Source organism: Callorhinus ursinus, unplaced genomic scaffold, assembly GCF_003265705.2.
Source record: "Callorhinus ursinus isolate GAN/ISIS: 27379988/994484 unplaced genomic scaffold, GSC_fseal_2.0 scaffold39, whole genome shotgun sequence".
Classification (NCBI taxonomy): Eukaryota; Metazoa; Chordata; class Mammalia; order Carnivora; family Otariidae; genus Callorhinus; species Callorhinus ursinus.
The window spans coordinates 13,301,730-13,323,942 of NW_027397101.1; the positions used below are offsets into that span (position 1 = coordinate 13,301,730).

A 22,213-nucleotide genomic window follows, 5' to 3' on the forward strand; every position below is an offset into this window, starting at 1 on the left:
TAGGAAGAAGTTGCTGCGGCTGAGGTTGAGGACGTTGCTGCCTGTGTTCTCCTTTAGGATTTTGATGGACTCCTGTCTCACATTTAGGTCTCTCAACCATTTGGAGTCTATTTTTGTGTGTGGTGTAAGGAAATGGTCCAGTTTCATTCTTCTGCATGGGTTGTCCAATTTTCCCGACACCATTTGTTGAAGAGACTGTCTTTTTGCCATTGGACATTCTTTCCTGCTTTGTCAAAGATTAGTTGACCATAGAATTGAAGGTCCATTTCTGGGCTCTCTATTCTGTTCCATTGGTTGATGTGTCTGTTTTTGTGCCAGTACCATACTGTCCTGATGATGACAGCTTTGTAATAGAGCTAGAAGTCCAGAATTTTGATGCTGCCAGCTCTGCTTTTCTTTTTCGTCATTCGTCTGGCTATTCGGGGTCTTTTCTGGTTCCATACAAATTTTAGGATTATTTCTTCCATTTCTTTGAAAAACGTGGATGGTATTCTGATGGGGAATACATTGAATGTGTAGATTGTTCTAGGTAGCATTGACATCTTCACAATATTTCTTCTTCCAATCCATGAGGATGAAAAGTTTTTCCATTTCTTTGTGTCTTCCTCAATTTCTTTCATGAGTATTTTATACTTTTCTGAGTACAGATACTTTGCCTCTTTGGTTAGATTTATTCCTAGGTATCTTATGGTGTTGGGTGCAATGGTAATGGGATCAACTCCTTAATTTCTCTTTCTCTGTCTTGGTGGTGGTATATAGGAATGCCACTGATTTTTATGCATTTTTTTTTTTCTATCCTACCACTTTATTGAATTCCTGTATGAGTTCCAGCAGTTTTGGGGTGGAGTCTTTTGGGTTTTACACGTAAAGTATCCTACAATCTGCAAACAGTTTGACTTCTTCTTTGCCGATTTGGATGCCTTTTCTTTCTTTTTGTTGTCTGATTGCTGTGGCTAGGAGTTCTAATACTATGTTGAATAGCAGTGGTGAGAGTGGACACCCCTGCCGCATTCCTGACCTTAGGGGGAAAGCTCTCAGTTTTTCCCCATTGAGAATGATATTCGCTGTAGGTTTTTCATAGATGGTCTAAGATATTGAGGAAGGTACCCTCTATCCCTATACTCTGAAGAGTTTTGATCAAGAAAGGATGCTGTACTTTGTCAACTGCTTTTTCTGCATCTATTGAGAGGATCATATGATTCTTGTTCTTTCTTTTGTTAATATATTGTATCACGTTGATGGATTTGCGGATGTTGATCCAGGCTTGCAGCCCAGGAATAAATCCCACTCGGTCATGGTGAATAATCCTCTTAATGTACTGTTGGATCCTATTGGCTAGTATATTGGCGAGAATTTTTGCATCCATATTCATCAAGGATATTGGTCTGTAATTCTCCTTTTTGATGGGGTCTTTGTCTGGTTTTGGGATCAAGGTAATGGTGGCCTCATAAAACGAGTTTGAAAGTTTTCCTTCCATTTCTATTTTTTGGAAAATTTTCAGGAGAATAGGTAATAATTCTTCTTTAAATATTTGGTAGAATTCCCCTGGGAAGCCATCTGGCCCTGGGCTTTTGTTGAGAGATTTTTGATGACTGCTTCCATTACCTTAGTGGTTATAGATCTATTCAGGTTTTCTAATTCTTCCTGGCTCAATTTTGGTAGTTGATACATTGCTAGGAATGCATCCATTTCTTAGAGGTTATCTAATTTGCTGGCATATGGTTGCTCATAATATGTTCTTATATTTGCTGTATTTCTTTGGTATTGGTTGTGATCTCTCCTCTTTCATTCATGATTTTGTTGATTTGGGTCATTTCTCTCTCTCTCTCTCTCTCTCTCTCTCTCTCTCTCTTTTTTTGATAAGTCTGCCAGGGATTTTTCAATCATGTTAATTCTTTTAAAGAACCAACTCTTAGTTTCATTTAGCTGTTCTACTGTTCTTTTGGTTTCTATTTCATTGATTTCTGCTCTCATCTTTACTATTTATCTTCTCCTGCTGGGTTTAGGCTTTATTTACTGTTTTTTTCTCTAGCTCCTTTAGGTGTAGGGTTTGATTGTGTACTTGAGACCTCTCTTATTTCTTGAGAAAGACTTGTATTGCTATATACTTTCTTCTTAGCCCTGCCTTTGCTGCATCCCAAAGATTTTGAACAGTTGTGTTTTCATTTTCATTGGTTTCCATTAATTTTTTTTAATTCTTCTTTAATTTCCTGGTTGACCCATTCATTCTTTAGTAGGATGCTCTTTAGCCTCCATGAATTTGAGATCTTTCCAACTTTCCTCTTGTGATTGAGTTCTTGTTTCAAAGCATTGTGGTGTAAAAATATCCAGGGAGTGATCCCAATCTTTTGGTTCGAGTTGAGACCTGATTTGTGACCTAGGATGTGATCTATTCTGGAGAATGTTCCATGGGCACTCGAGAAGAATGTGTATTCCGTTGTTTTGGGATGGAATATTCTGAATATGTCTGTGAAGTCCATTTGGTCCAGTGTGTTATTTAAAGTCTTTATTTCCTTGTTGATCTTTTGCTTAGATGATCTGTCCATTTCAGTCAGGGGGGTGTTAAAGTCTCCCACTATTATTGTATTGTTGTCAATGTGTTTCTTTGCTTTTGTTATTAATTGCCTTATATACTTGGCTGCTCCATTGTTAGGGGCATAGATATTACAATTGTTAGATCTTCTTTTGGATAGACCCTTTAAGGACGATATAGTGTCCTTTTCATCTCTTATTACAGTCTTTGTTTTAAAATCTAATTTGTCTGATATAAGGATTGCCACCCCAGCTTTCTTTTGGTGTCCATTAGCATGGTAAATGGTTTTCCACCCCCTCATTTTCAATCTGGTGGAGTCTTTGGGTCTTAAATGAGTCTCTTGCAGACAGCATATCGATGGGTCTTGTTTTTTTTTTATCCAATCTGATGCCCTGTGTCTATTGATTGGTGCAATTAGCCCATTCACCGTTAGGGTACCTATTGAAAGATATGAATTTAGTGCCATTGTATTGCCTGTAAGGTGACTGTTACTGTTTATTGTCTGTGTTCGTCCCTGGTCTATGCTGCTTTTAGGCTCTTTCTTTGCCTAGAGGACTCCTTTCAATATTTCTTGGAGGGCTGGTTCCGTGTCTGCAAATTCCTTTATTTTTTCTTTGTCCTGGAAGCTTTTTATCTCTCCTTCTTTTTTCAGTGACAACCTAGCTGGATAGAGTATTCTTGGTGCATATTTTTTTCACATTTAGTTCTCTGAATATATCATACCAGTCCTTTATGGCCTTCCAGGTCTCTGTGGATAGGTGTGTTGCCAATCTAATGTTTCTACCATTTAGGTTACATATCTCTTGTCCTAAGCTGCTTTCAGGATTTTCTCTTTGTCTCTGAGACTCATAAGTTTTACTATTTGATGTCGGGTTATTGACCTATTTTTATTGATTTTGATAGGGTTTCTCTCTGCCTCCTGGATTTTGATGCCTGTTTCCTTCTCCAAATTAGGGAAGTTTTCTGCTATAATTTGCTCCAATATACCTTCTGCTCCTCTCTCTCTTTCTTCCTCTTCTGGGATCGCAATTATTCTAATGTTGTTACATCTTATGGTATCACTTATGTCTCGAATTCTGCCCCCCAATCCAGTAGTTGTTTATCTCTCTTTTTCTCAGCTTCTTTATTTTCCATCATTTGATCTTCTTTATCACTGATTCTCTCTTCTGCCTCATTTATCCTAGTGGTTAGCACTCCTATTTTTGATTGCACATTAATTCCATTTTATTTCAAACTGATTGCAGTTTAGTTCTTTTATTTCTCCAGAAAGGGTTTCTCTAATAACTTTCATGCTTTTTTCAAGCCCAGCTAGTATCTTTAAAATCATGATTCTGAACTCTACGTCTGACATCCTACTAACGTCCTTATTGAGTAGGTCCCTGGCAGTCGGTACTACCTTATGTTCTTTTTTTGGGGTGATTTTTTCCGTCTTGTCCTTTTGTCCAGAGGAGAATAGATGAATGAGAAAACAAAATGCTAACAGGGTAACAACGTCCCCAGAAAATGTACTCTAAAGAAATCAGAAAAGAACTGAAACCAGCAGAAAGAGAAGGAAAGAAAAAAAAAAAAAGAAAAAGATAAAGATAAAAACAAACAAAAACAGAACAAAACAACAAAAAAAAGCAGAATATGATCACATATGATCTTGCTGGTGCATAGATCAGTGCCATACACTAGATTTTGGGTGTATTTTGGTCTGTTAGAAGAAAGTGCCTCTCAAAATTTTAAAGAAAGAAAAACATATATGTACAAAAATAAGGGTTGATATGAGGAAGGGATGGAATATGACTGTAAAGATGAAATTATAAAAAAAATTTATAAAAGGAATTGAAAAGATAAGAAGTTGTTTGAAAAAAGAAAGAAGAGGATTTAAAAAAGAAAGGGAGAGAATGTTATCAGGCAGGAGACTAGAACAAAGCCATACACCAGAGATTTACGGTGTATTTTGATCTGTTAGAAGAAACTGCATCTCAAAATTTTAAAGAGGGAACAACTTATATATATATGCCAAAAATTAGGGCAAGCTCTATGAAGGGATAAAATATGACTCTAAAAATGAAAGATAAAAATGTTTTTTTTTTAAAAGGAATTGATAAGATGTTGATTGAAAGAGGGAAAAAGAACAATTTTTTTTTTCGTGCTGTATGACCTTTAATTAAGTATATATAATGTCTTCCAATCACGTCACCTAGGGACCATTTTACCCACTGCTCTGTTTGGCAGCCAGTCTCTTGTCTCTCTCTTCAGCGATGGTGAGGCGGATACCCTTTCCACGGGGAAGAGAAATCCATGGTTTGTTGCCTTTGCCAATAACAAAAATGTTGGAGAGTCGGGTGGCAAAGCTGTTGCCATTGGCATCTTTCACGTGAACCACATCAAACGAACCAGGATGTCTCTCTCTGTTGGTGATCACACCAATTCTTCCCAGGTTGGCACCCCCAGTCACCATACACAGATTACCAGTATCAAACTTGATGAAATCAGTAATCTTTCCAGTCTCCAAATCTATCTGAATGGTATCATTCACCTTGATGAGGGGATCAGGGTAGCGGATGGTGCGTGCATCATGAGTCACCAGATGAGGGATTCCTTTTGTCCCCACAAAGATCTTTCGCACTTTGCACAACTTATACTTGGCCTCCTCAGGTGTTATCCGATGAACAGCAAAGCGACCCTTGGTGTCATAGATCAGACGGAAATTCTCCCCAGTCTTGTCAATGCTGATGACATCCATAAAACCAGCAGGGTAGGTTATATCAGTTCGGACCTTGCCATCAATCTTAATAAAACGCTGCATACAGATCTTCTTTACTTCATCTCCTGTTAGGGCATACTTAAGTCTGTTCCTTAGGAAAATGATGAGAGGGAGACATTCTCTCAACTTGTGGGGACCAGTAGATGGGCGAGGAGCAAACACACCAGTCAGTTTATCCAGCATCCAATGCTTTGGAGCTGCTACACGCTTCAGATGCTTCTTGGGACCACGAGCCATGGCTGCGCTGGGAACGAAAAGAGCGAAAAAGAACAATTTTAAAAAAAGAGTTAAAAAAATTAAATTTGAGACTAAAGAATCATGGTAAAAAAGCCATTGATTCTATTTGCAGTATTCCCCTAGCTCTGGAGTTCTGCCATTCTCACTGATCGGTAAACTTGGTCTTGGCTGGCTGTTCTTGCTGATCTTCTGGCGGAGGTGACTTTTGCTGTGGTTCTTAAACATCTTAGCCAGAGGCGGAATTGCCCCGCCCTTGCTGGGTCTGGGCTCAGTAATTTGCTCGGGTTTGCTCTGGGGAGCTTTTGTTCCCTGCAAGCTTTCCATACAGCGTTGGAGGACAAGAGTGAAAATGGCGACCTCCCAATCTCCGCCCCAGAGGAGACGAGAACTTGGGGCCCCACACCTCAGTGAGTCCCCAGAGAAAAGCAGTCAATTACTCCCGTCTCCCTGGACTCCGGTCGCACTCTGTGCTCACCCAGCCTGTGACTGTGTGTTTCTATCTCTGGTTCACGACCCCGTGTGGTCTCCAAATCCAGTAGATCTGTGTGGTGTACTCCCATGCCCCACCTCCTGTGGGAGGAAGTGGTGTCTCCCTGGATCTGCCACTTGTTGGGTCCCTGCTGGAGGAGCAGTGGCCCGACTGTGCCGTGGATCACAGTTTATGGCAACCCCAAGTTGAGAGCCCACACCTTGGCTCCATCTTTGTAGCCAGCTTCCCTGCTCCAATATCTGGGAGCTCTGCCACACTCAGGCACCCCCAGTTTTTCTGTGACCCCAAGGGTCCTGAGACCACACTGTCCCGCGAGGGTACCACCCCCTGCTTAGCCACCAGAGCAATGTCCCTCAGCAGAGCTGACTTCTAAAGTTCCAATTTTGTGGTCCGTTGTTCTATCACTTGCCAGAAGTGGCCGATGGAGGCCCCCTCCCCCACCATCTATCCTCCCGAATACTGCCTCAGAATCACTTCTCCGCACGTCCTACCTCCCAGAAAGTGGTCGCTTTTCTGTTCAGAGAGTTGTTGCTATTCTTTTGTTCGATCTCCAATTGATTTCGTGGGTGTTCAGAATGGTTTGATCCCTATCCAGCTGAATTCCTGAGACCAGATGAAATCCAGGTCTCCTACTCCTCCACCATCTTGCTCTGCCCCCTGGAATCTTTTTGAGACAAAATTCATCAAAACAATAATTCTTGGTCTCTTTTATCAGCACCACGCTCTAACCAACTGAGCTAACCGGCCACTGCTCTTGGTCTCTTTTATATTGCACTTCACAGCTATTTAAAATTTGTAATTTTTTAAATTTTACATCAATTGATCTTTGATACGGTTAAAAAGGCCTGGCATTTTATGTGAATTTGCTTTATGACTTAATTGAAGATTTGTTACTTTTTGAAAATTAACAGTTTTAGAGGTTTTTTCTCATATTTCTCTAACAAAATTTCCATGCCTGAAATAACTCATTTTTTTATCAACACTCCATATAATACTTTTTTTCTTCTTTGGGCAATAATTCAAGCAATTTTTCAGCCTGCAAAATACAACTCAGGGATTTTTTAAAGTAATTAAAAATATTTTTGGACATTGAATTCTGATTTCAGGAAACAAATTTAATTAATTTTTCTTTTGACTTGAGAAAAAATTTATCAAATGTACCATATAATTGTTTAAGATAACTCTTAATGTACCCCACTTTATTATTTTTATTTTTTAAAGAAAAGTCAGGATATTCTTTTGTTTTGCTCTACTGCAGCAAGTTGCATTTTTATTTATCAAGTAATGCCTTCTTCCAGTGTCTTTACTGTTCTAGTCATCAAACTAGTTTCTACAACTCCACTTAATTCTTCTAATCATGATTTTGTTTTAATTAATGTTTTCTTTCAAAAAATTATTTTCTTATATTTTAAACTAGAAAAATGGTTTTATCACATAATTAAAATATATTTCAATTTAATAACAAATTATAATTTACATAAACTTCACTGCAACTCATGCAGAATTTTAGAATATTCAAGAAAACACATTATTGGGACATCTGGTTGGCTCAGGTCATGATTCCGGGGCCCTGGGATCAAGCCCCATGACCGGCTCCTTGTTCAGTGAAGAGCCTGCTTCTCCCTCTCCCTCTGCCTGCCACTCCCCCCACTTGTGCTTGCTCTCTTTCTGTCAAATAAATAAATAAAACCTTAAAAAAAAGAAAACACATTATATCTGTGTGGGGAAAATCATTTGAACTGAACCAAACTGTTGGCACTAATCTATGACGTATTTATATGTAAATTTAGAAGGATGCATTCACCCCAAACAAACAACACTAAAGTATGATACAATGGACACAGTGAAATGTAATCCTACTGAAACAAAGTTTTGTTCAATGGAAAAAATATTTTACACTGCTTCAATGTTTAATATGTTATATAAATAAAAATTAAATTCAAAATTTTGTTCCTCGGTCACACTACTCGTATTTCAAGTGCTCAAAGGCCATATATGCCCAGAGGGCTACTTTTATTATATGTAGCTACAGAATCTTTTCACAGAATTATGTAATACATGTAACATGTGATGAAAATCTCTAGGACAGAGGGGTAATTAAAAGGCACAGGTAGAGACTACAAAGCTATCTCACTATTCAAGAACACCATTTTTTTATAAGTCACTATTTATGATACCTTGTACATTTTTTCTCAATACTATTTCTTTCATTTTTTTAAATTTTATTTTATTATGTTAATCACCATACATTATATCATTAGTTTTTGATGTAGTGTTCCATGATTCATTGTTTGTGTATAACACCCAGTGCTCCATTCATTACATGCCCTCTTTAATACCCATCATCAGGCTAACCCATCCCCCCATCCCCCTCACCTCTAGAACCCTCAGAGTCCATAGACTTTCATGGTTTGTCTCCCCCTCTGATTTCCCTTCATTTTTCCCTTCCTACTCTCTCTTTTTTTCTTTTTAACATATAATGTATTATTTGTTTCAGAGGTACTGGTCTGTGATTCAACAATCTTACACATTCACAGCAATTTTAATTTTATTATTTATTTTGAGAGAGAGAGAGAGAGAGAAAGCATGAGTGAGGGGGAGGGGTAGGAGGAGAGGGAGAAGCAGACTCCCTGCTGAGCAGGGAGCCTGATGCAGGGCTCAATCCTAGGACCCTGGGATCATGACCTGAGCTGAAGGCAGATGCTTAACCTACTGAGCCACCCAGACACCCATTTACTATTTCTTTTATAATGCATAATTTTGAAGTAGAAATGATCACAGAACAAAATAGGTGGGAAGAGTGGGATATTAAGGTCTCTAAATTTGTTTTTATATTAGAAATTTCATTTAAAAAACTTCAAGATTCAAGATTAAAATAAATAAATTCCAGTGCCTTTATTAGGTTGAAGTAGAATCTTTCTATACACAATTTGTTGAGTTTTTTGCATGAAAGGAAGTTAAATGTTATCAAGTGTTTTTCTTGCATCTATTGAGATGATATGATTTTTATCCTTTAATCTTTTAGTGTGATATATTACAATTAGGGATCTGCATATTTTGAGCCATCTCTGCATCTCAGGGTTAAATTCCACTTGACCATTCTGTATGATACTTTTAATGTGCCATTGATTTTGGTTTGCTAGTATCTTTTTGAAAAGTTATGTATAATACCATCAACTTTTTTCACAGAGCTGAAACAAATAATCTTAAAATTTGTATAGAATCAGAAAAGACCTCAAATAACCAGAGGAAGGTTGAAAAAGAAAACCAAAGCTGGTGGCATCACAATTCTGGACTTCAAGCTATATTGCAAGTGGCAAGATTTCATTTTTTTTTTGATGGCTGAGTAGTATTCTAGTGTGTGTGTGTGTGTGTGTGTGTGTGTGTGTGTGAGACACACACACATACCACGTCTTCTTTATCCATTCATCTGTTAATGGACATCTGGGCTCTTTCCATAGTTTGGCTGTTGTGGACATTGTTGCCATAAACCTTGGAGTACAGATGCCCCTTCAGATCACTACATTTGTATCTTTGGGGTCGATACCTGGTAGTGCAATTGCTGGGTCATAAGGTAGCTCTATCTTCAACTTTCTGAGGAACCTCCATACTGTTTTCCAGAGTGGCTACACCAGCTTGCATTCCCAACAACAGTGTAAGAAGGTTCCCCTTTTTCTGCATCCTCCCCAATATCTGTCCTTTCCTGACTAGCTAATTTTAGCCATTCTGACCAGTGTGAGGTGGTATCTCATTGTGGTTTTGATTTGTGTTTTCCTGATGCCAAATGATGTGGAGCATTTTTTTCATGTGTCTGTTGGCCATTTCTATGTCTCTTGGAGAAATGTCTGTTCATGTCTTCTGCCTATTTCTTGATTAGATTATTTGTTCTTTGGGTGTTGAGTTTGATAAGTCTTTTATATATAAATCTCCAATAATACCTCCAAATCAGAAAAAAGAAATGTCTAGTTAAAATATTAACTAACAAATGTTGCAACATGTTGGACATCTGGAACTAATAAAATGTTACATGTCAGGCGTTTCGGTAGTGCAATTGGTTAAGCATCAGACTCTTGGTTTTGGCTTTGGTCATGATCTCAGGGTCCTGGGATTGAGCCCCACCTCCAGCTCTGTGCTGGGCACAGAGTCTGCTTGGGATTTTTCTCCCTGTCCCTCTGCTCCACCCACTTTTCTCTCTCTCTTTCTCTAAAATAAATAAATAAATCTTTTAAAAAGTGTTATATGTCAAAAAAATGTTATATGTCAATTATACCTCAATAAAAAAATAGAAAAAAAAGAGAAAGAAACTTGTCCCTGTTTGCAAATATAGAAAACCTAAAGACTCTACCAAAAAACTATTAGAACTAGTGCAAGACTATTGAATCACAGATCTGTACCTCTGAAACAAATAATAAAATATATTTTAAAAAAAAGAAGAAGAAGAAGAAGATAGCTGGAGAGGAAGGATGAAGGGGGGGATCAGAGGGGGAGACGAACCATGAAAGATGATGGACTCTGAAAAACAAACTGAGAGTTCTAGAGCAGAGGGGGTTGGGGGGTGGGTTAGCCTGGTGATGGGTATTAAAGAGGGCATGTTCTGCATGGAGCACTGGGTGTTATATGCAAACAATGAATCATGGAACACTACATCAAAAACTAATGATGTAATGTATGGTGATGAAGATAACATAATGATAAAAAAAAATAAAATAAAATAAAAGAACTAATGAATGATTTCCGTAGTTTCAATGCACAAAAGTAACAACCAAAAGTCAGTTGCTTTTCTATATACTAACAATGAACCATTTGAAAAAGAAATAAAGAAAACTATCATTTCAACAGAATCAAAGTCAATAAAAATACCTAGGAATAACTTTAACCAAGCAGGTGAAAGATCTGTACAGTGAAAGTTTTTGAGACATTGAAGAGAGAAACTGAAGAAGACACAAATAAATGGAAAGAACAAGGATCCTTGTTCTTGGATTGGAACTATACTGTTAAAATGTCCATATTTTGAGGACTAGGAAAGATGGCAGAGGAGTAGAGGACCCTATTTCAACTGGTCCCCGGAATTGAGCTGGATATCTATCAGACCACTTTGAGCACCCACAAAACCAGCCTAAGATGTAAGAAGATGTGGATCTCTACAAACATAATAACACAGGCGGTTGGTTTCGAGGTACGAAGTGGGGAGCCGTGATTCCGTGGGCAGATATCAGAAGATAAATCGCAGCGGGAGGGTGCCTGGCCATGAGGATCCTACACCGTCGGTGAGTGACAGCCTCATGCACTGGGGACCGGGCACAGACTCGCAGACTGGTAGCAATGGGGAAAGGACTTTAGGGCTGCCTCTGGGGCAGAAACCCAGAGTGGCGGGGTCACGTGTGCGAATTGGGAGCAGCTGGCGGTTTTAGAAGCACAAAAGGCAGAACTGTGCTCTGACCTAGAGGCAGGACTGGGAACACTGAGGAGGGGCGCACAACCCAGGCCACCGCAGTTTATAGCAGCATGGACAGAAATGGAGATGGTGTGGCCTGGAGAGCTCACTGAAGAACAGACTGCAGTCTCTCTGCTCTGAGGCAGAGGGTTGGAAACAGTCTCTTCTGCTGACTCACGGAAGAGACGCGGAAAGCCGCCAGGGAAAGCCACCGGAGAACAAAAGCCCCCAAAACTGATTCCCGCTGAGCCCATCCCCCCCACAGGGGGGCAGGGCAACTCCACCCAAACACAGTTGCCTGAGTAACAGTGCAGCAGGCCCCTCCCCCAGAAGACAGGCTGGGAAAACAAGAGGCCAGCAACCCTAAGGTCCCAAGAAAACAGGTGCATCTTGCTTGGGTTCTGGTCAATAATTTGGACTCTATACATTCCCTCCAATACCCATCAACAGAATGATAGGAGCAGGAGCCCCCAAAATAGAAAAGACTCAGAGCTTATGACTTATGTTGCACATTTACAAATGGATGCAGATATAACCAAGATGTCGGAGATGGAATTCAGGCTAGCAATTGTGAAGACAATGGCTAGAATGGAGAAATCAATTAATGGCAACATAGAGTCTCTAAGGGCAGAAATGAAAGCTGAATTGGCAGAACTTAAAAATGCTATCACTGAGATTCAATCCAATCTAGATAATCTAACAGCTAGGGTAAGTGAGACAGAAGAACGAATAAGCGACCTGGAAGACAATATAATAGATAAAAAGGGAAAAGAGGAGGACAGGGAAAAACAACTCAGAATCCATGAAAATAGAATCAGAGAAATAAGTGACACCAGGAAGCATTCCAATGTCAGAATAATTGGAATCCCAGAGGGATGGAGAGAGAGAGAGAGGACTAGAAGATTATTTGAGCAACTTGTAGCTGAGAACTTCCCTAATCTGGGGAATGAAACAAACATTCGCATCCTAGAGGCAGAGAGGACACCTCCCAAGATCAAGGAAAACAAGCCAATACCCCAGCATGTAATAGTAAAACTTGCAAATCTTAGAACCAAGGAAACCATCTTAAGGACAGTTAGGGGGAAGAGATTCCTTACGTACAGAGGGAGGAACATCAGAATAAGGTCAGACCTATCCACAGAGACCTGCCAAGCCAGAAAGGCCTGACAAGACATATACAGGGTACTAAATGAGAAGAACATGCAGCCAAGAATACTTTATCCAGCAACACTGTCATTTAGAAAGGATGGAGAGATGCAGAGATTCCATGACCAGCAGAACCTGAAAGAATATGTGACCACTAACCCGGCCCTGCAAGAAATATTAAGGGGGGTTTTATAAAAGGAGAAAGACCCCAAGAGTGATATACAACAGAAATTTACAGGGACAATCTATAAAAACAACATCTTCACAGGCAACATGCTGACAATTAATTCATACCTTTCAATAATCACTCTCAACTTGAATGGCCTAAATCCTCCCATAAAAGGGCACAGGGTTGCAGATTTGATAAAAAGACAGGACCCATCCATATGCTGCCTACAAGAGACTCATTTTGAACCTAAAGATACATCCAGACCGAAAGTGAAGGGATGGAGATCCATCTTCCATGAGAGCGGACCTCAAAAGAAAGCTGGGGTAGCAATTCTTATATCAGACAAATTAAATTTTAAACTAAAGTCTGTAATTAGAAACACAGAAGGACACTATATCATTCTTAAAGGGTCTATCCAACAAGAAGATCTAACAATTATAAATATCTATGCCCCCAAAATGGGAGCAGCCATTTACATAAGCCAACTGTTAACCAAAATAAAGAGTCATATTGATAACAATACATTAATTGTAAGAGACTCAATACTCCACTCTCAGCAATGGACAGATCATCCAAGCAGAAAATCAACAAGGAAACCAAGAGCATTGAATGATACACTGGATAAGGTGGACCTCATAGATATTTACAGAACATTCCACCCTAAAACAACAGAATACTCATTCTCCTCGAGCACACATGGAACTTTCTCCAGAATAGACCACATACTGGGTCACAAATCAGGTCTCAACAGATACCAAAAGATTGAGATTATTCCCTGCATATTCTCAGACCACAATGCTTTAAAACAGGAACTCAATCACAAGAAAAAGTTTGGCAGAAATTCAAACACTTGGAAGCTAAAGACCACTCTGCTCAAGAATGTTTGGGTTAACCAGGAAATCAAAGAAGAACTTAAACAATTCATGGAAATCAATGACAACGAAAACACATCAGTCCAAAACCTATGGGATACTGCAAAGGCGGTCCTAAGGGGGAAATACATAGCCATCCAAGCCTCATTCAAAAAAATAGAAAAATCCCGAACTCACCAACTAACTCTACACCTTAAAGAACTAGAGAGGGGCGCCTGGGTGGCTCAGTTGGTTAAGCGACTGCCTTCGGCTCGGGTCATGATCCTGGAGTCCTGGGATTGGGTCCCACATCGGGCTCCCTGCTTGGCAGGGAGTCTGCTTCTCCCTCTGACCCTCTTCCCTCTCATGCTCTCTGTCTCTCATTCTCTCTCTCTCAAATAAATAAATAAAATCTTAAAAAAAAAAGAACTAGAGTAAAAGCAACAAATAATGCCTAAGCCATGCATTAGAAGAGAAATAATTAAAATTAAAGCAGAGATCAATGAATTAGAAACCAGAAACACAGTAGATCAGATCAACGAAACTAGAAGTTGGTTCTTTGAAAGAATTAATAAGATCGATAAACCACTGGCCAGACTTATCCAAAAGAAAAGAGAAAGGACGCAAATTAATAAAATTATGAATGAAAGGGGAGAGATCACGACTAACACCAAGGAAATAGAAACAATTATTAGAAATTATTTTCAACAACTATATGCCAATAAACTGAGCAATCTGGATGAAATGGAGGCCTTCCTGGAAACCTATAAGCTGCCAAGACTGAAACAGGAAGAAATTGACAACCTGAATAGGCCAATAACCAGTAACAAGATTGAAGCACTGATCAAAAACCTCCCAAAAATAAAGAGTCCAGGGCCTGATGGATTCCCTGGGGAATTCTACCAAACATTCAAAGAAGAAATAATACCTATTCTACTGAAGCTGTTTCAAAAAATAGAAACAGAAGGAAAACTTCCAAACTCATTCTATGAGGCCAGCATTTCCTTAATCCCCAAACCAGGCAAAGACCCCATCAAAAAGGAGAATTTCAGACCAACATCCCTGATGAATATGGATTCTGAAATCCTCAACAAAATCCTAGCTAATAGCATCCAACAATACATTAAAAGGCTCATCCACCATGACTAAGTGGGATTTATCCCCAGGATGCAAGGGTGGTTCAACATTTGCAAATCAATCAATGTGATAGAACACATTAATAAGAGGAGGGAAAAGAACCATATGGTCCTCTGAATTGATGCAGAAAAAGCATTTGACAAAATATAACATCCTTTCCTGATTAAAGCTCTTCAGAGTATAGGGATAGAGGGAAGATTCCTCAAGTTCATAAAATCCATCTATGAAACACCCACACCAAATATCATCCTCAATGGGGAAAAACTGAGAGCCCTTCCCTTAAGATCAGGAAGACGTCAAAGATGCCCACTCTAGCCACTATTGTTCAACATAGTACTAGAAGTCCTAGCAACAACAATCAGACAACAAAAAGAAATAAAAGGTATTCAAATTGGCAAAGAAAAAGTCAAACTCTCTCTTTTTGCAGACGACATGATACTTTATGTGGAAAACCCAAACGACTCCACCCCCAAATTACTAGAACTCATACAACAATTCATAATGTGGCAGGATACAAAATCAATGCACAGAAATCAGTTGTTTTCTTATACACTAACAATGCAACTGTAGAAAGAGAAATTAGAGAAATAATTCTATTTACAATAGCACCAAAAACCATAAGATACCTCGGAATAAACCTAACTAAAGAGGTAAAGGATCTATACTCTAGAACTACAGAACACTCATGAAAAAAATTGAAGAAGACACAAAAAGATGGAAAAATATTCCATGCTCATGGATCAGAAGCATAAACATTGTTGAAATGTCTATGCTACCCAGAGCAATCTATACCTTCAACGCCATCCGGATCAAAATTCCAATGACATTTTTCAAAGTGCTGGAACAAACAATCCTAAAATTTGTATGGAATCAGAAAAGACCCCAAATCGCCAAGGAAATGTTGAAAAAGAAAAACAAAGCTGGAGACATCACATTGCCCAATTTCAAGCTATATTACAAAGCTGTGATCACCAAGACAGCATGGAACTGCCACGAAAACAGACATATAGAACAATGGAACAGAATAGAGAACCCAGATATGGACCCTCAACTCTATGGTCAAATAATCTTTGACAAAGCAGGAAAATACATGCAATGGAAAAAAGACAGTCTCTTCAATAAATGGTGCTGGGAAAATTGGAAAGCCACAAGCAGAATAATGAAACTCGATCATTCTCTAACACCATTCACAAAGATAAACTCAAAGTGGATGAAAGACCTCAATGTGAGACAGGAATCCATCAAAATCCTAGAGAACATAGGCGGTAACCTCTTTGACATCGTCCACAGCAACTTGTTTCAAGATATGTCTCCAAAAGCTAGTGAAACAAAGGCAAAAATGAACTTTTGGGACTTCATCAAGATAAAAAGCTTCTGCACAGCAAAGGAAACACTCAAAAAAACAAAGAGGCAACCCACAGAATGGGAGAAGATATTTGCAAATGACACTACAGATAAAGGCCTGGTAACCAAGATCTATAAAGAACTTCTCAAACTCAACACCCAAAAACAAATAATCAAGTCAAAAAGTGGGCAGAAGATATGAAAAGACACTTCTCCAAAGACATACAAATGGCTAACAGACACATGAAAAAATGTTCGTGTTCCATATATACAATGGAATATTACTCAGCCATCAGAAACGATGAATACCCAACTTTTACATCAACATGGATGGGACTGGAGGAGATTATGCTAAGTGAAATAAGTCAAGCAGAGAAAGTCAATTATCATATGGTTTCACTTATTTGTGGAACAAAAGGAATAGCATGGAGGACACTAGGAGAAGGAAGGGAAAAATGAGTGGGTGGGAATTAGAGGGAGAGATGAACCATGAGAGGCTATGGACTCTGAGAAACAAACAAGGTTTTAGAGGGGAGGGGGAGGGGCGTTTGCTTAGCCCGGTGATGGGTATTAAGGAGGGCACGTACTGCATGGAGCACTGGGTATTTTACGAAAACAATGGATCGTGGATCACCACATCAAAAACTAATGATGTATTGTATGGTGACTAACATAACATAATAAATTAAATATATATATATATATTCAGCCAATTCTAATAAAATAAAATAAAATAAAATAAAATAAAATAAAATGTCCATATTTCCCAAAGTCCTCTAAAGATTCAATGCAATCCCTATCAAAACCCTAATGGCATTTTTCACAGAAATAGAAAAAAAATTCTAAAATTCATATGGAATAACAAAAGACCTGAAATAGCCAAAGCAATCTTGAGAAAGTACAACAAAGCTGGAGATATCATACCTCCTGATATTAAGCTATACTACAAAGTTATAGTAACCAATGTAACATGGTACTGGCATAAAAAAAGACATACATAATTCTATGTAATAGAATCCAGAGCCCAGAAATAAATCTAAGCGTATATGTCAAAGTAATCTTTGACCAGGGATCTGATATTATTATTTGAGAATATTGATAAATATTAATATAATTAAATATTTCAATAATACAGATATATGTATGGCTAATTCAGATTTATTAAGATTAATACATCTTATATATACAGATTGTCCCTGACTTACAAAGGTTTAACATAATTTTTCAACTTTGATAGGGTAAAATCTACATTCAGCAGAAACCATACTTAGAATTTTGAATTTTGATCTTTGCCTGAGCTAGTTATATGAAGTACAATACTCTCTCAAGATGCTTGGCAGTGCAGTGAGTCACAGCTCCCAATCAGCCATGCAGTCACAAGGGAAAACAACCATACACTTAAAATGGTTTTTTTTATCAATATAAGCATTCTATTTTCATTTCTAGTACAGTATTCAAAAAATTACATGAAACATTTAACACTTTATTATAAAATAGGCTTTTTGTTAGATAATTTTGTCCAAATGTAAGGGTTCTGAGTATGTTTAAGTAAACTAGACTAAGCTATAATGTTCAATAGATTAAGTTATGGAATGCATTTTCTTTTTTTTTTTTTAAGACTTTATTTATTTGACAGAGAGAGCGAGAGTATAAGCAGGGGAGCAGGCAGAGGGAGAGGGAGAAACAGGCTCCCCACCAAGCAGGGAGCTTGATGTGGGGCTCTCTGCCATGTTCCTGGGATCCTGACCTGAGCCAAAGGCAGACGCTTAACCAACTAAGCCACTCAGGTGCCCTGAAATACATTTTCTCAAAAGATTTTATTTCTTAATTTATTATTTGTCAGAGAGAAAGAGAGAGAGAGCACAAGCAGGGGGAGTAGCAGGCAGAGGGAGAAGCAGGCTCCCCACTGAGCAAGTAGCCTGATGAGGGACTCCATCCCAGGACCCTGGGATCATGACCTGAGCTGAAGGCAGATGCTTAACCACCTGAGCCACCCAGGTGTTCCTCTTTTCTTTTCTTTCTTTTCTTTCCTTTGCTGTCTTTCTTCCTTTTTTTTCCTTCTTTAAGATTTTATTTATTTATTTATGTGTCAGAGAGAGAGATCACACAAGCAGGGGGATGAAATGCATTTTCGACTTAGAATATTCTCAATTCATGATGGGTTTAATGGAATGGAACCCCACCGTGGGTTGAGGAAGATCTGTATTACAGTATATTTCTTTTTTTATTAATTAATTTATTTATTTGGCAGAGAGAGACACAGCGAGACAGGGAACACAAGCAGGGAGAGTGGGAGAGGGAGAAGCAGGCTTCCCGCTGAGCAGGGAGCCTGATGTGGGGCTCCATCCCAGGACCCTGGGACCATGACCTGAGCCAAAGGCAGCCGCTTAACTGACTGAGACAACTAGGTGCCCCACAGTATATTTCTTTAAAATATATTGAAAGATATTTTCCTTATATAAATATATACAATTTTTGGTTTACAAGATGGTATTTTTCACTTTTTCAATATTTTTAACTTTATCACTTATCCCTAAAATTTTCTACACTTTATATTTCTAAGCAAGATGTTTAATATGTGAAGATTTTGGATGCCTAGTTTCTACCTATTATGTAGCCCATTTTATATAATATGTTGCACCTGACTATATAATAATAATGTATATGATGAGCCTTTATCTTCTTTTGACATTTGCCTTTCTTTTTTCTAAAAATGATCCCATCCTTCAGAGGGGCAACATTCTTAGAACATGATTTTAACCATATTGATAGTAATAAGCTTTAACACAGTAAACTATGTATCGAGGAAAAAAACTTAATGAAATGATGGCTTTAGGAAAGTTTAAAAGAAAAGGATTTCAATCATAAAAACTAAAAACTAAATTTAAAGGAATAAAAGACAAAAAAAAGAAAGAAATGTTGAGGATTAGGTATCACATGCAAGGTGAAAAAAAAGTGATCTTGATTAAACTGTGGGTTTGCCAAAGGATACAAGAAGCTTCCTGCATAACAATGTTGTATTCCAAAAATGTGCATACAAATTCATTTATTTAGAACTAAGTAGCAACACCCCAACATCTAATAGTAAAACTTACGAGTCTCAGAGACAAAGAGAAAATCCTGAAAGCAGCTTGGGAGAAGAGATATGTAACCTATAATGGTAGAAACATTAGATTGGCAACAGACCTATCCACAGAGACCTGGCAGGCCAGAAAGGACTGGCATGATGTCTTCAGAGCTCAAAACGAGAAAAATACGCAGCCAAGAATACTATACCCAGCTAGGCTGTCATTGAAAATAGAAGGAGAGATAAAAAGCTTCCAGGACAAGGGTGCCTGGGTGGCTCAGTTGGTTAAGTGACTGCCTTTGGCTCAGGTCATGATCCTGGAGTCCCGGGATCGAGTCCCACATCGGGCTTCCTGCTCAGCAGGGAGTCTGCTTCTCCCTCTGACCCTCTTCCCTCTCGTGCTTTCTATCTCTCATTCTCTCTCTCTCTGAAATAAATAAATAAAATCTTTAAAAAAAAAAAAGCTTCCAAGACAAACAAAAACTAAAGGAATTTGCGAACACGAAACCAGCCCTCCAAGAAATATTGAAAGGGGTCCTCTAAGCAAAGAGGGAGCCTAAAAGCAATATAGACCAGACAAGAACACAGACAATATACAGTAACAGTCATCTCAAAGACATTAAATTCATATCTTTCAATAGTTACCCTGAATGTAAATGGGCTAAATGCCCCAATCAAAAGACACAGGCTATCAGATTAGATAAAACAAACAAGACCCATTGATATGCTGTCTGCAAGAGACTCATTTAAGACATAAAGACACCCCCAGATTGAAAGTGAGGAGGTGGAAAACCATTTACCATGCTAATGGACACCCGAAAGGGTGTCTGGGGTGGCAATCCTTATATCAGACAAATTTGATTTTAAACTAAAGACTGTAATAAGAGATGAGGAAGGACACTATGTAACACTTAAAGGGTCTATCCAACAAGAAGATCTAACAATTGTAAATATTTATGTCCCTAATATGAGAGCAGCCAATTATATAGGCAATTAATAACAAAAGCAAAGAAACACATTGACAATAATACAATAATAGTGGGGGACTTCAACACCCCAATCACTGAAATGGAGAGATCATCTAAGCAAAAGATCAATAAGGAAATAAAGACTTTAAATGACACACTGGACGCAATGGACTTCACAGATATGTGCAGAACATTCCATCCCAAAGCAACGGAATACACATTCTTCTCTAGTGCACATGGAATATTCTCCAGAACAGATCACATCCTAGGTCACAAATCGGGTCTTAACGGGTACCAAAAGATTGGGATTATTCCCTGCATATTTTAAGACCACAATGCTTTGAAACTAGAACTCAATCACAAGAGGAAATTCGGAAAGAACTCAAATTCATGGAGGCTAAAGAGCATACTACTAAAGAATGATTTGGTCAACCAGGAAATTAAAGAATTAAAAAAATTAAAGGAAAAAATGAAAATGAAAACACAACTGTTCAAAATCTTTGGGATGTGGCAAAGGCAATCCTAAGAGGAAAGTATATAGCAATAAAAGACTTTCTCAAGAATCAAGAAAGGTCTGAAATACAGAACTTAACCCTCCACCTAAAGGAGCTAGAGCAAACACAGCAAATAAAGACTAAACCCAGCAGAAGAGAAATAATAAAAATCAGAGCAGAAATCAATGAAATAGAAACGAAAAGAACAGTAGAACAGATCAATGAAACTAGGAGCTGGGTCTTTGAAATAATTAACAAGATTGATAAACTCCTGGCCAGACTTATCAAAAAGAAAAGAGAAATGACCCAAATCAACAAAATTATGAATGAAAGGAGAGATCACAACCAACACCAAAGAAATACAAACAATTATAAGAACACATTATAAGCAACTGTATGCCAGCAAATTAGATAATCTGGAAGAAATGGATGTATTCCTAGGGATGTATCAACTACCAAAAATGGACCGGGAAGAAAGAGAAAACCTGAACAGACCTATAACCACTAAGGAAATTGAAGCAGTCATCAAAAATCTCCCAACAAACAAAAGCCCAGGGCCAGCTGGCTTCCCAGGGGAATTCTACCAAACATGTAAAGAAGAATTAACACCTATTCTTCTGAAACTGTTCCAAAAAAATAGAAATGGAAGGAAAACTTCCAAACTCATTTTATGAGGCCACCATTACCTTGATCCCAAACCAGACAAAGACCGCATCAAAAGTGAGGATTACAGACCAATATCCTTGATGAACATGGATGCAAAGATTCTCACCAAAATACTAGCCAATAGGATCCAACAGTACATTAAAAGATTATTCACCACGACCAAGTGGGATTTATCCCGGGGCTGCAAGTTTGGTTCAACTTCCACAAATCAATCATTGTGATACAAAACATTAACAAAAGAAAGAACAAGAATCATATGATCCTCTCAATAGATGCAGAAAAGGCACTTGACAAATTATAGCATCCTCTCTTGATCAAAACTCTTCAGAGTATAGGGATAGAGGGCACCTACCTCAATATCATAAAAGCCATCTATGAAAAACCCACAGCAAAAGTCATCCTCAATGGGGAAAAACGGAGAGCTTTCCCCCTAAGGTCAGGAATGCGGCAGCGATTCCACTATCACCACTGCTATTCAACATAGTATTAGAAGTCCTAGCCACAACAAAAAGAAATAAAAAGCATCCAAATCAGAAAAGAAGAAGTCAAACTCTCACTCTTTGCAGATGATATGATACTTTATGTGGAAAACCCAAAAGACTGCATCCCAAAACTGCTAGTAGTCATACAAGAATTTAGGAAAGTGGCAGAATATAAAATCAATGTACAGAAATCAGTGGCATTCCTATACACCAACAAGACAGAAGAAAGAGAAATTAAGGAGTCGGTCCCATTTACAATTGCACCCAAAACCATAAGATACCTAGGAATAAATGTAACTAAAGGGGCAAAGAATCTGTCCTCAGAATACTATAAAATACTCATGAAGGAAATTGAGGAAGACACAAAGAAATGGAAAAACTTTCCATGCACATGGATTGGAAGATCAAATATTGTGAAGATGTCAATACTATCTACAGCA

At 38.4% G+C, this 22,213-nt stretch overlaps 1 protein-coding gene across 1 annotated transcript; it reads right to left on the reverse strand.

Moving 5' to 3' along the window:
• Positions 1–4,665: 4,665 nt before the first annotated feature.
• Positions 4,666–5,546, reverse strand: LOC112836271 (small ribosomal subunit protein eS4, X isoform). The gene has a single exon (XM_025887904.2). It carries the CDS (start codon positions 5,523–5,525, stop codon positions 4,734–4,736), a length of 792 nt encoding a protein of 263 aa, XP_025743689.1. The 5' UTR covers positions 5,526–5,546; the 3' UTR covers positions 4,666–4,733.
• Positions 5,547–22,213: the final 16,667 nt, after the last annotated feature.